The 13,125-nt window shown below is 44.1% G+C and overlaps 1 protein-coding gene across 1 annotated transcript in view; it reads right to left on the bottom strand.

Moving 5' to 3' along the window:
• The window catches only part of ELP1 (elongator acetyltransferase complex subunit 1), a 31,884-nt gene extending 19,824 nt beyond the window's left edge, over nucleotides 1-12,060 (bottom strand). Inside the window, exons 1-12 of the mRNA XM_071580298.1 lie at nucleotides 11,863-12,060; nucleotides 10,635-10,787; nucleotides 8,877-8,958; nucleotides 6,935-7,015; nucleotides 6,518-6,603; nucleotides 5,232-5,331; nucleotides 4,284-4,374; nucleotides 3,246-3,369; nucleotides 2,528-2,618; nucleotides 1,251-1,481; nucleotides 848-1,018; nucleotides 139-238 (exon numbers count right to left, since the gene is read on the bottom strand). Coding sequence (XP_071436399.1) covers nucleotides 139-238; nucleotides 848-1,018; nucleotides 1,251-1,481; nucleotides 2,528-2,618; nucleotides 3,246-3,369; nucleotides 4,284-4,374; nucleotides 5,232-5,331; nucleotides 6,518-6,603; nucleotides 6,935-7,015; nucleotides 8,877-8,958; nucleotides 10,635-10,787; nucleotides 11,863-12,000 — 1,448 coding nt within the window. The 5' untranslated portion in view covers nucleotides 12,001-12,060. The remainder of the gene's footprint in view (nucleotides 1-138; nucleotides 239-847; nucleotides 1,019-1,250; nucleotides 1,482-2,527; nucleotides 2,619-3,245; nucleotides 3,370-4,283; nucleotides 4,375-5,231; nucleotides 5,332-6,517; nucleotides 6,604-6,934; nucleotides 7,016-8,876; nucleotides 8,959-10,634; nucleotides 10,788-11,862) is intronic.
• Between the last annotated feature and the right edge of the window lie 1,065 nt (nucleotides 12,061-13,125).

Raw genomic sequence — 13,125 nt, 5'->3', positions numbered from 1 at the left:
AGTGTCAACAAAATGAAACCACATTATCTGACAACCTCTTAAAAATCTTGAGACAAGTGGTCAGTGCTGTGACCGCTAAAGCATCCAACCAGGCACAACCCTCTTCCCCCCACTATAATTGTACTAGTTCTGTATTACCTGTAGGCTTTATCCAGGTATGGTGTTTCCACAGTTGCTTTAAACCCATTTCCACCCACAGCTCCTAACTTGACAGTAGGGTCATTCACTGTACTATGTCCTAGTAAACACAAAGCAGAATAAAGCAGAGTTTAGAGATTCTCCCAACAGAGCCCATTCAGTCTTCAATCTTATAAAAAAATGCTACATGAAACTATTAAAAAAGTCAGAAAATGCCATACCTACATGTACATCTAACACATAATTCCCAATAATACTCACCTTGAGGCACCTATCTTGCAATGTTACACTACAAAACAGAGACAGGAGTAATAGCTTGTTTCCTCCCAACACACTGTACGTGGAACTGCTTTTGGAACTGCTGGGTGCCCCAGATAGATTATCAGACACTTCCAGTGCCAATCAGCAACATAGTATCAGAACAATTTACACAAGATACCATGTACTGCACTCAAGCTGAAGCTAGTCAGGGGTATAATACCAGCAAACATATACACTCAAATGTTGAACAAAGTCAGTGCACCACCAAAATGCTTCTGGGTCACCCAAAGTACTGGAAATGAGAGTAGAGCTTGAACTCACAATTAAACCAAACATACCTTTTTCGTAACTACTAAAGGTTTGAGTGACCACTACCCTATTAGTCCCCAGAGTATTGCACTCAGGAACATAGGGTTTCTTTTAATAAGGCTGTGCAAAATGTTCTTACCATATCTGTATAAAGAGATCCTGTTATCAGCATCCAGGACAGCCATGTCCCCACTATGTTTAGGGTCTGTGTGAAATGCAACCTGATTAACTGCCTGTTGGAGCTGGAGCTCATAGGTACACATGGGTGGAGGCACCACAGCATGCTGGAACACTGTGACAAGCACCTTATCTGTGGAAAAAAAAGAAGAAAATCCAAGCTGTATCCCACTCCAAATGTTAGTGAGACTCTTGCTGGGTTCTTTACTGGTAGTAGGAATAATGTTACAGGAAAATTGTTGCTGTGCTCTTAGCAGTTAACCTTTAAAACAAGAGCTAAAAGAACATAATCCCATACAACCTGGACACAAAAGGCTGTGCCACATCTTCTAACCAAATTGCTGCAAAGCTGTTTTACTGCTTACCTCCATCTATTACAGCCACATTTGCCCCATGTTGACTGTTCTCTCCCATCCCACAGTCTGTGGTCCAGTGCCAGTCATAGGAGAGGTAATGCCAGCCCTGGCAGAGTATATGTAGTCTATATGGGTTCTCTCGGTCCCACAGCAGTGACACCAACCAATCTTCCTCCAAGCTACCAAAATGCAGACTTTGCTTCAGGTACCAGTGATAGTTCCCTGTGGTCCACAGCTGAACTGTAAGAAAAACAAAGTTACTACAGACTAGTACTTGAGACCCAGCTCAAACTCTTCCTCACCACCCACTGCTCTTCTAGGGGTGGTTTATGTGCAATGAAAACAATAGTTCTGGCCTTCAGTCCATAAGTTGTATCACATAACACCCAGCACAAGAAAGCTTAACAGACATTATGCAGAAAATTCAATTCCAGAATTTATTGAGCTACTCTTGTGAGAGAAGATACCCTTGTTTTATGAATGTCTCAGACCTTTAGCATTCCATTCATACCACTTCCAGCTACAGCAGCCTGCAAGATGCTTTTAGCTCACGCTGAACTACCCGTTCTTCCTGACCAGCTGTGCTGGTTTTAACTGTGGGAATTTTCTTCACATTGGCTAGTAGGGTACTTTGTTTTAGATTTGTGCTGAACACAGGGTTAATACTATAGAGATGTTTTTGTTATTGCTCAGCAGCGCTTAACAGGGCCAAGGTTCTTCTGCTTTTAGTACTGCCACACTGGTAAGGAAGTTGGGGGTGCATGGGAGGTTGTGAGGAGACAGTCAGGACCCCAAGTGACCAAAGGGATATTCCATACTATATGACATCATGCTCGGTATGTAAAGTGGGGGGAAGAAGGAGGAAAGGGGGATATTTAAAGTGATGGTGTTTGTTTTCCTAAGTAACCATTACATGTGATGGGGTCCTGCTCTCCTGGAGATGGTTGAACACCTGCCTGCCCATGGGAAGCTGTGGATTAATTCCTTGCTTTGCTTTTTTTGGCACGCACAGCTTTTGCTTTCTCTATTGAACTGTCTTTATCTCAACCCATGAGCTTTCTAGCTTTAACCCTTCTGATTTTCCCCCAGATTCTGCTGGTGCTGGTGGGGAAGTAGGTGAACAACACAGAGGGTTGGCTGCCAGATGGGGTTAAACCATGACACCAGCACAGTGGTCTCAAAGCAACTGGTAAGCTTCCATAGTGTCTCAACTTGCACATAAGTACCTTCTGCTGACCATATTTGCAGGCAAGTGTAAGAGACAGAGCCTCAAATAGTGCTCTCACCGTAACTGTTTGCACTGGAGTTTTCCACCCTCAAATCTTCCAGCCAGATAGCCAGGACAGTAGAATCTGCATTCCAAAGCAGTTCATTAACCTGCAGAAACAAGCATGGCTCTCACTGATATTGTCACTCCCAACTTGTTTGTCAGATCAGGAATTCTCCCTTATCTTCAGCAATACAAGGAGCATGGGTGAATAGACAAACACAGCCCTTGTGTGTTGTAAAGCTCCTGACAGCTGGAGCAAGGCATTCTGAGAACCACACAGTTGAAAAGGCCACAAACATGACAGTGGTGTTCTCTTTACTTTCCTTGGCAATGAAGAAGCATCTGCCAAAAGACCTCTCAGCATCCAAAGGCAGAAGTTTAAGTAACATCCTAGCAGTAGATTCTCACTTCTCCTATTTGGGATGATGCAAGTATTTGACCTCACTCTTGCATCAGCCGACATGCTGAACAGCCCTTTTGAATCATTTGCCTCACAGAAAGTACACAGTGCCCAGAAGCATCCTAGGGCTACAATCACCCTGCACTACATGTTGCTGTACTTCTGCTTGCACACATCTTCTCCACAGGCTTCTTCATTGTTCTCTTCTCAGATCACTTCTTCCACTATGACAAGCACTAAGTGTCAAGTTAAAAACTTTCTCCCAGAATCTGCAAAAAATCCGGTCCTCCTCTCCACCACACTCTCATCAAAGAAGCCCAAACACAGAACTTACTTTGACCTGCCCTTTCTGGAATGGCAGGGAGAATTCGCCATGAAGAAGTCCATTCTTCTCCAAAAAAACCACATCATGTCTATTGGGTTTTTCTTGTGTAGAGGCTATCAGGTTTCCAGAAGGCCTTAAAAAAGAGCCGAATCAAAAGCTGTTGCTCACAGTCAGTAGCTGTCATTTTAAACACCAAGGATTTCACATTTTCTCCAGTGACATGAAGAAAAGGGTAGTGGACTGATATCTAAAATTCCTGCAAAAAGTCTCAAAACATCATTAATGGAGATGGATAGAAAAGTGCCTTTATTTAGAAGCTTCCAGGTGCACACCGAAGCATGCGCATGCACGGTTCACTGATGTTACAGTTTTTGTAACCTTCAATAACTGGCATATGTGTTATCTATAGCCAACTTGTGGTAGCAATTTCCCGTGGTGCCCCACCCTCAGAGAGCTCAGACCTGCCCCTTGGAGAGGCTTCAACCCATCTTGCAGGTGCTTCTTCAGAACAGTGTGTCCTTGGGAGAACTCAGGAATGTGTGACAAAACATCTTAGTAACTTCTAACACAATCGAATTATGTGAGCAACACAGGAGAATCCATGCAATCTATCTAATTCTAAAAATCTACAAAATACATCCTAAAAATCCTTAGGCATCAAGAGGATGTGTTTTCCTCTGCACTGTACAGACAGTCATAGGTCCAGCACAGACATGTTCCAGAGTTCATGACATTCCCGGGTGAGCAAGTAAACCTCAGCACTGGCAACAGGACCTTTAATATTGCTATTTATATATCTGAGTCCCAACCCACCTAACATAACACTAAACAGAGAATCTAGCCCTTCTCCCCACATGTAAGGCAAATATAAGGCTTTTCAAGGTTTAAAGGGCCACTCCTCCTCATGGTGAATCAGAAGGCTGCTTTCTTCAAATTTTGAGAAAAATCGACAAACACAGAAGAAATTAAATTGATGCTGATCAAAGACTGTGACCAAACGTTAAAAAGCAACACTGCTGCCAGCATTTAGACTGCTTTATTACTCACTTCCAGGACAGCGCTTGTTGTAATCCTGAGATGGGCTCACTTGTTGACTGCAGCACAAGCTCTCTGTTCCATACCCTGACCTTCCGAGCACCTACAGGTTGAGAGAGCAATGAGACGAAGCTGTAGGAAAACACTGGGAAGAGACTTTCCTAATTTTATGAGGGTAAAAGAGCAAATATTGGTGCATATGAATAAAAATAAGATTTCTTTTGTACATTTTGAGGGCTAAGAACTTATTCTGTCTCAAGCAGTTCTCCTGTAGTAACTGAGCAACTAAAGGAACTGAGTTAGGAACTTCAGTTTGAGGTAGTCCAATCATAGCCATTTCCCCCTCCAGCTTTCACCATGGAAATGTTAAGATCTTTGTATACATCTGAGATTCTCCCTAAACGGAAGTACTGAAGGTAAAACCCCCAACCTATGGAAAAGCAATGCAGTTTGATTCACTTCAATATGCTGACCAATACATTTAAACTGCTCAAAAAGTTGTATTTATCATGGAAGATATCAGTTACAGTCTTATAAGAAATGCATATGCTCATCACCTCTTCGACTTGAGGGCAAAACCAAGTTAAAACTATTTACCAGTACATAAAAAGCAGTGTGCAATGCTAAACTGATAGTATGAGGGACAGTGAGTCTACCAACCCAAATAACTTCATCGGTTTGGCACCGAAAGAAGCAGTTTGGATAGTATCTACACGGTACCACCCTCTCCTGGCATCTCACTGAACTGAAAAGCAAACTGCAAAGAAAGTGTTCAAAAGATCATGTCTGTAAAAGGTCTCTGAGAACATCAGAACAGAGAAAAAAAAAAAGCAACTAACTAGATCAACTCACGCCTGCTTTAAGAGGCCAAAAGACCCCAAACACCAGCCAGTTCTTGCCTTGCCTGTATTTTGCTTAAGAAGTCCCTTATGCATGCTGGTATTCCAAAGAATTCCATACCTGTCTCTGGACAGACAGTGCTCACTGCAACAAACTGCCCATCTCCCCTCCATGTCACCCGAGGCCTGCTGTCATCCCAGGCTGAAGTCGGCAACACTTCCTGAAGTCACATACAAGAAAGCTGCATCAAACTTGGGAAGGCAACTGCTGTCTTTATCTAAACAGACTGCTCTTTGAATGGCCTTGGCATGGCATCCAAATGTCAAGGCTACAACGTTAAAAATTCGTTATTCAAAATGTTATTTTAGAAAATACTAGAATTAAAACTGAACTAATTCAATGCACTTCTCCTGCACTGTTCTACCCCTTCACTGGGGTCCCTACCAGCTGAGCATAAGCTGAACACAAGGGTGAATCAAGACTGTTCATTACTGACGCTGGGAGTCACAACGCCTTGGAAAGAGAACAGCATGCCATCCAGGCAATCTCTATGGCAGACAGATGCTGAGATCAGAAGCAGTGTTCTTTAAGGCAAATAGGTTCTTCACAGAACACAGGATAAAAGGAATTTCAACAGAATACACATAACAAGGCAGCTATTCCAAAGTTTTAACTTTGTCAAACTAGACATATTTTCCCAGGTACAGACAAGCTTTGTCCTGTTTATCCCAACAGTAAAGCTGGAACAGGCCATACTTCATGTCTGCACTGTAGCCTGTGAGATTTCAGTACCAACTGATTTAATGAAACAGTTCTAATTTAAGATGTTAAACACACACAAAAAATTTAATTTTTAGCTGCCAGACTTTTGACAGAACAAAATGTAGGGAAAACAAGACCCAAACAAGAAAGTGTCAGACAAAGAAGCAAAATGCCAAAATGTGAAGAAGACACAGTGAATCGCCTCACAGGTGATGCTCGGATAGCCCAAATCCTTTTACTCTGCCCTTCTGGGAGTTCAATCTACTGTTATTTCTGCTCCTTTCAGTCACATTGTATGCTATTTCTCTTGTTCAAGTGAACACTTCACTATACACCCCACACTTAGCAAAATCTATCATACTGATTTAAGGAAGGGTTTACCTCTCCAAGCACTAGTGTTTGCAAATCTTCTTGCTTTGAGCTTTACATGAAAAGTGCTTAGTAATCCTGGCTACTTTCTTGATTTAGGAGGAGAATAAAAAGGCAGGATTTCAAATAACACAGAAACAGACCAGAAGTAGCCTATGAAGAGAACTATCAGAAAGGTGGTGGGAAACCAGCACCACAGGCATAATAGAAATGCTCTTTATATAATGTTCTCCCAGAGACAGCATGGGCTTGACACAAAAAAACTAGCATCATACCGTCTGTTTGCAATGTGCTGCCTGTTTCCCTTCTGATCCATGGAACTGTGTCTCCTTTTTACCCCAGCCAAGAGCAACGAACTTTCCTGAAAAAGAAATAATCATTGTGGTGGAAGATTTACAGTACTACTGTACTCTATACACACAATTACAGCTTCAAGCCACTCACACCTTCCTTCCAGATTTCATTCTAAAAACCTGCAGGAAAGTTACATAGCCCTGACAGTCCTTTAGTGCATGCAACTTACTTGAATTTATGCTGACAAATAAAAATATTGACTTTCCTCTTCAGCTGTCCAGCAGCATTACAGTCTAAAATGTCTCCCAGGGCCCATAAGTTCTCGGTTCCATTTCCTTACTTTACTTATATGCTCACAACATACCAATGGGACAACTTCATTTCAATGCACCTCTTACCTTCCCCAAACTCATCTTGGTGGATTTGCTTCTCAGTAACTGGTTCAAAATCCCTTGTCATCATGATGAGTGTTTGCTGACCTGCAAGGCAGACACTAAATAAAGTACTGGTGCAGATGAACACCCAACATTCTCCTGTGTGGTCCTATTATTCTGTTGTGGTCCCGAGCATAGAAAATATGGTACTATAGGGAACACACTCTTCAAAGCATGAAATCTCAGACTGGAACAGAAAAATACTTCCAAATTTTTTCTCTTCAAAAACATGCTTCCCAGTCCAACCTTGGTAAGTTCTTTCACCTTCAAAACAAGTACCTGGCGCCGTGAAGTATTTTCCCTAGAGATATGAAGGACAAGATGACTGCGAGCAGTCAGCATGGATTTATGCAGAAGAAATCACGCCTGACCATTCTGCGAGCCTCCTATAATGAGATGACTAGCTTGTGCATGGGTGGAGAGCAGTGTTATTAATTTATCGTGACTCTAATAAGGTTTTTGATGCTGTGTTCCACAACACCATGACAGACAAATCCTGGAAGTGTGGCATAGATAAGAGGACAGTGAAAAACAGCCAAACTGCCAAGCTCAAAAGCTTGCTATTAGTGGCAAAAAGTGCAGCTTGTGGTAGGTTACCACTGGTGCCCCTCCCTCAATGTCCTGAAGGATGGGACCCTCAGCAAGTCTGTAGATAACATAAAACTGGGGAAAGCAGCATGTGTACAGCAGCAGGTTGTGCTGCTGTTCATAGCAACCTTGTCATGCAGATGAGATGGGCAGTCCAGAACTTCATAAACCTCAACAAGAAAAAGGCACGTCCTGAGCATGGAGAATAATAATCTCAGGCACTAAGATAGACTGGGAACCAAGTAGCTGGAGAGCAGCTTGACAAAAAAGATTAACTGTGTTTCCTGGGGCATACCAGCTTGAAAATGAGCTAGCAGTAGGCCCCTGCTGCACAGGTAGGCAACAGCATTCTGGGCTGCATTAGGAGTGCTGTCAGCAGGTTGAGGGAGGTGATCCCACTCCTTTACTCAATGCTGGTGGAGACACATGCAGAATGCTGACTTCATTTCTGGGCTTTCCAGTACAAGATAGATAAGGGCATACTGGAATGACTCCCACAAAAGGTCATGCAATTATTAAGGACTTGGAGATTCTGTCACATGAGTTGAGATTGAGAGAAGCCAGACTGCTTTAGAGAGAAGGCTCTGGGGGAATCTCATCAGTGTGTGTAAATATTTCATGTTGGAGGCAGAGTACAGAAGACACCAGACACACTGTTAGTGGTGCTGAGTGACAGTGCAAGAGACAATCGCACTGAAATACAGAAAATTAACTTAAAATATGAAAGCATTTGTTTACTTTGAGACTGGTCACAGAGAGCAAAAGGATGCCCACAGGGATGTGGGGGTCTCAGACTTCAGAGATCTTTAAAAAACTGTGGCATGCTCCCTAGCTTGGAGTAATGTGATTGGAATATGTCATCTCCAGGGTTCCATTTCATCCTCAAGCATTCTGTGACTCTCATTTTGTCTGAGAATAATTTCACTTTCTGGGTGAGACATTTGTGTACCCGTTTGGCCTAGGACACATATATTTCCAACCAAAGGCCAAAAACAAATTGGGAAATAAAGGAGTCGTCTTTCATGTTTTGGAGGCAAGATCAAATCTACTTCCTCCAAAGAGCTGAAGAACTAATAACTCTTCTACAAAACTCAGCTTTTGGGGCCTGAACAGCTTCTGCTTGGATCATCAAAGCACCTCATGGATCACGAAATGAATCTCTCATGCTAATCAGGTAGGGGGTCTTCCCGCTTTAAGTTCTACTTCCAAATTTGTAACTTTGCCTTTTTATTATTTTCTGCAAAACTTAGTTGTGTTTTATGTTTTGGCCATGAGTTTCAGTCCTAAAGGCAGAAAACTTACAGGCTGCTGTTAATACCTGTTGCAAGCAAAACAAGCTCTTGGTCAGGACTCCAGCTCATGGTACTCACACCACTGTCCACACTTCCAACACATTCCACCTGCAAAACCAAAGTAAGATCACAGAGAAACAGGAATAGGAGTGCAGCACTATTCCAGTACAAAAGCAACCAGTCAGCAAGGCAGGAAAATCCCCACCTATTTAAAGAAGTCCCAAGTCTTACTTTACACTTTCTGCTGAATGAAAAAAGAAACATTTCTGACTAAAGAATAGTTCCAGAATGATTATGTATCAGGGCCCAGATAACCTAAAGATTAACACTTTATACCACTCAGTTTTAATTCTGCAACTTTCAGTTTTGTATCAGCCTGGATAGTGTCAATATTCATATTGCCTGACAGGGCTTCTAATTACATCAGTAAATATTCTCAGTCACAAAATACAGAGATAATGGTTCCAACCTAGAGAATTCCAACAAGCAGTTAAAAATCTGATCAGCCAGTGCACGCTGAATGTGACAACTGTATAGAGCTGCACCAACTTCAAATTGTATGAAAAACTGAGCCAGTTCTACTAGGCCATAATGAACATATAACAGCAGTGGCAAAGAACTTATGGAATGCATTGTTATCCTTATTTGCAAAAAGCATGAAACAGTAGACTAAATATTTCATTTGTTGTGATAAACAGCAAGATGATGCCACTCAAGGAATTAGGCCTAGGTGTCACAATCTTTCCAAGGAGGCAAAGTGAGACGGGGCATCAGTGGCAGAGTAACTATCACCCATGTACAAAGGGTTTCAGAACATGCAGAGGAACCTTCAAGATTTCCTTCTTGCTGCCCTGACTGCACTAAAAGAACACAACCTTAAAATTCAAAAGTAAGCCAAAAAAACGTTGAAACAAAGAATCTGAAGTCAAACCTCATCTCTGATGCATCTATCAGTGCAAGAAAAGTCTTGTGTACTACACACTTTGTTAATTTCTATTCCTCTGTGACATGTTTTCAGTTGCAACACAGGACATGCTTTTCAGATGCAGCTGATTGCATATTTAAGTACTATTTGCAAATCAAACCCTAACAAGAACCAAAACAGGTGAGTTTCAAATAACCACAACCTTATGGCTAACCCAGACAAACCACTGCCATCTCATGCTCACCTACACATGCACTGTTTGGCTGGTATTGCTGGAGCTGATGGAGACTTCAGAGGGTGCTGCTGTCTTGCTGAAGACAGTACAAACCTCACACTGAGAAAGCAAGCATCTCAGCTCCTGCCATATCTGCTCACCTATTTCACTTCCCCTTTAATGTTTCCTAGCACTTTTTTATTCCAAATGTTCTTCAAATCACAACACAGAATACTTTCTTCTCTCTTCAGTTAAGTCATGTCAATATGATGTTCTGGATGGACTGATAATACAAAGGTAGCTACATTTTGAGTTATGAATGAACCACTTTATTCTGCATCTAGTGTCAGCAATATCCTGTTTCTGTAAGACTTCATCAGATCCTGTGCTGCTGGGTGTTTGCCAAGAGCCTTCTGAGTAAACTTAGAGGACATGCAAGACATCACTTCAATTCCTGTTCTTTTACAGAGTGTATAGTCTGTCCTTAATTCTGCTCAAGGCTCTCACAAAAATCAGCCTGACTGCCCAGAGAAGGGAGACTAACCATAGCTCAGTATCCAATGAACATACAATTGCCCCCTCAAGAAATTACAATTCTTTCTTTTGAAGTCCCTCAGTACTGTTGTGCCTTTTCTGCTGTGTTACCTGCTTTGTGCTCAAACTGCAGAGTAGGATGTCTCCAGCTGCTGTAGCAACACACACACACTCCTGTTCCGGAAGATCTTCAATACCCACAATGCAGCCACTTCCATCTTCAGGCAAGAAACCCTCCTCAATCAAGGAAACTTCTCTTGTCACCTTAACGCAGAGAAGACAATGACTTATTAATTACACAATACCTCAGTGGGTTTTTTATAGAAATGACAAATATCAATGGCTATATTTCGTCCTACTGCAGTTACACAAAATATTAAAGCAGAAGAGAGTATGTGAATAGCACCAGGAAACAGCAAATGTCGAATTACCTATCTTCACTTACCCACAGGAAACTGTGAAGATCCTCTTATGTGAAAAGTGCTAGACAGACAATGAGGAAACTCACATAAGGAAGCAAACAATAAATTACCCACAACTTCCAACCTGTCTTGCTAATTATCTGGCAAGCCCCTTTCATATGTCCCCACATAGTGTCAACACCTAGGGGGTGCATCAGTAGCTGCTTAAAGTGTCCCAGTACTTTTAGGAGGAGATGCAGACTTTAGAGACACAGCATATAAAAAAACTTCTAAGGAAATGCATTTGGATGTGCACTAAGCTTTAGCAATCTTTGAAAATGAGATCCCTGGAAAGCCCCAAAACTCTTCTGCCAAGTTAATTTCAGAACTAAGTGTACTGAAGATTAGATGCCTCAGAGCTGCATAGTAAGAAGATGGCAACCCAGTTCTAACAACAATTCGTGACTCAGTGGCATTATTTTACTTTAGCAGTACGCTGGGGGTTTTCCCCTTGACCATGCTTCCGAAAGCTTCCTGCTGTGCTCCTGCCTAGCTGTTTGCCTCCGTGGTTCTGTTTTGTGAACCGTGTCTCTGATGCAACTGTTCACCAGGTCATACCTAAAACAAAACCACGCGACTGACCCCTGTCAGAGCAACAGCCAAGCTCTTAAACGGCTCATTTAGTATTTTAAAGGCACAGAAAGCCTCTCCAGCCACCAAGGCCGCAGAGCAGCTACACCTGAGGCCCGGTCGGTGCATCCCGGACCAGCCCGGCGGGATGGCCTCAGTGGCCGGGACACGGCCGGGACGCGCACCAGGCGTCAGGAGAGCTCCCGGCGGGCAGGAACAAACGCTTTATTGCAGCTTTGCAGGCAAAGCTGACCCCAGCAACACGGCGGCGAGCACGACCCGCCTCCCCCGAAGCCGCCGGCTCTCACCGAGTCACGCAGCTCCACCAGCCCGTACTGGGAGCCCACCAGGACGGTGTCGGGCTCACTGCCGACGCAGAAGCACCGCGGAGCGCCCGCGGCGGCCGAGCGGCGGCCACGGGCCCGCACCAGCCGCAGGTTCCTCATGGCGCAGGGTACGACCCACGTCCGCCGGCCCTCATGGCACCGCCATGTCCTGCGGGGCGGCGCAGGCGCCGTGCGCCCTCGCTGTCTGCCCGCCCTCGCCCCGCGCCCTGACTGCCTGTGTCCCGCGCGTCCTCCCTCCCTCCCTGCCTGTGCCCCGCGCGTCCGCCCTGCTGCCCCGCCGCGTGTGCCGCGCCAGGCAGTGGCTCAGGCAACAAAGGCTCCTCAGCAGCTCAGCTCCTTGTGGGGCTGCACATGGAATCGCAGAATCCAAGGACAGTCAGGGCTGGAAGAGACTTTTGAGATCACCCCGTTCGAGCGCCTGCCCGGCATTACCCGCTATAACCACTTAACCAGGTCACCCAGCGCCAGATGCAGGCGCCTCCTGACTTACCTCCACGGACGGCAACTGCACCACCTCCCTAGGCAACCTATTCCAATGCCTGAGCATCCTGACAAGGAAGATGTTTTTAATAGCTAACCTGAATGTCTGCTGTCTCAGTTTAAGGCCATTTCTTCCAGGCCACCCACTGCACTGTAGAGAGCAATGAGGTCCCCCTGAGCCTCCTTTTCTTAAGGCTAAGCAAATCCAGCTCCCTCACCTGTTCTTCATAAGACATGTTTTCCAGGCCTTCCATGAGTCTTGTGGCCCTTCGCTGAATGCACTCCAGCACCTCAATGTCCTGTTTAAAGTGAGGGGCCCAGAACTGAACTCAGCACTCATTGAGAGGCCTCACCAAGGCCTGTTTGCCAGTGCTAGTGTATAAAGTGACATCAGGAGCAGGATGATTCTTTTACAGCCACTCTGACACTAGCTGGTTGAGGAACTCCAGCAGAAACTTTTAAGGTGCTTCCAAGCCAGCCTTCACACAGGCCAGTGCTGCCTTGTACCACCATTTGTGTCACACTCTGCCACCACCTTCCAGGTGCAGCTGAGGGGGAGAAAGCAGCTCAGTTTTGAATTAAGAAATAATCAAAGTCAATAGAATAGAACAAAATCCTTCCTTTCATTCAGCACTGGGAGCATGGGGAGTTACCTCACCAAAGATGTTCAAGGCGACCTTCATGTTTCCAGGTTTATAGACTTAGTTACAACTGAAAACCCCTCCCCAAAGTTAAGCAATATAT

Source organism: Pithys albifrons, chromosome Z (assembly GCF_047495875.1).
Source record: "Pithys albifrons albifrons isolate INPA30051 chromosome Z, PitAlb_v1, whole genome shotgun sequence".
NCBI classification, from domain to species: domain Eukaryota; kingdom Metazoa; phylum Chordata; class Aves; order Passeriformes; family Thamnophilidae; genus Pithys; species Pithys albifrons.
This window is presented reverse-complemented; position numbering and strand designations above follow the sequence as displayed.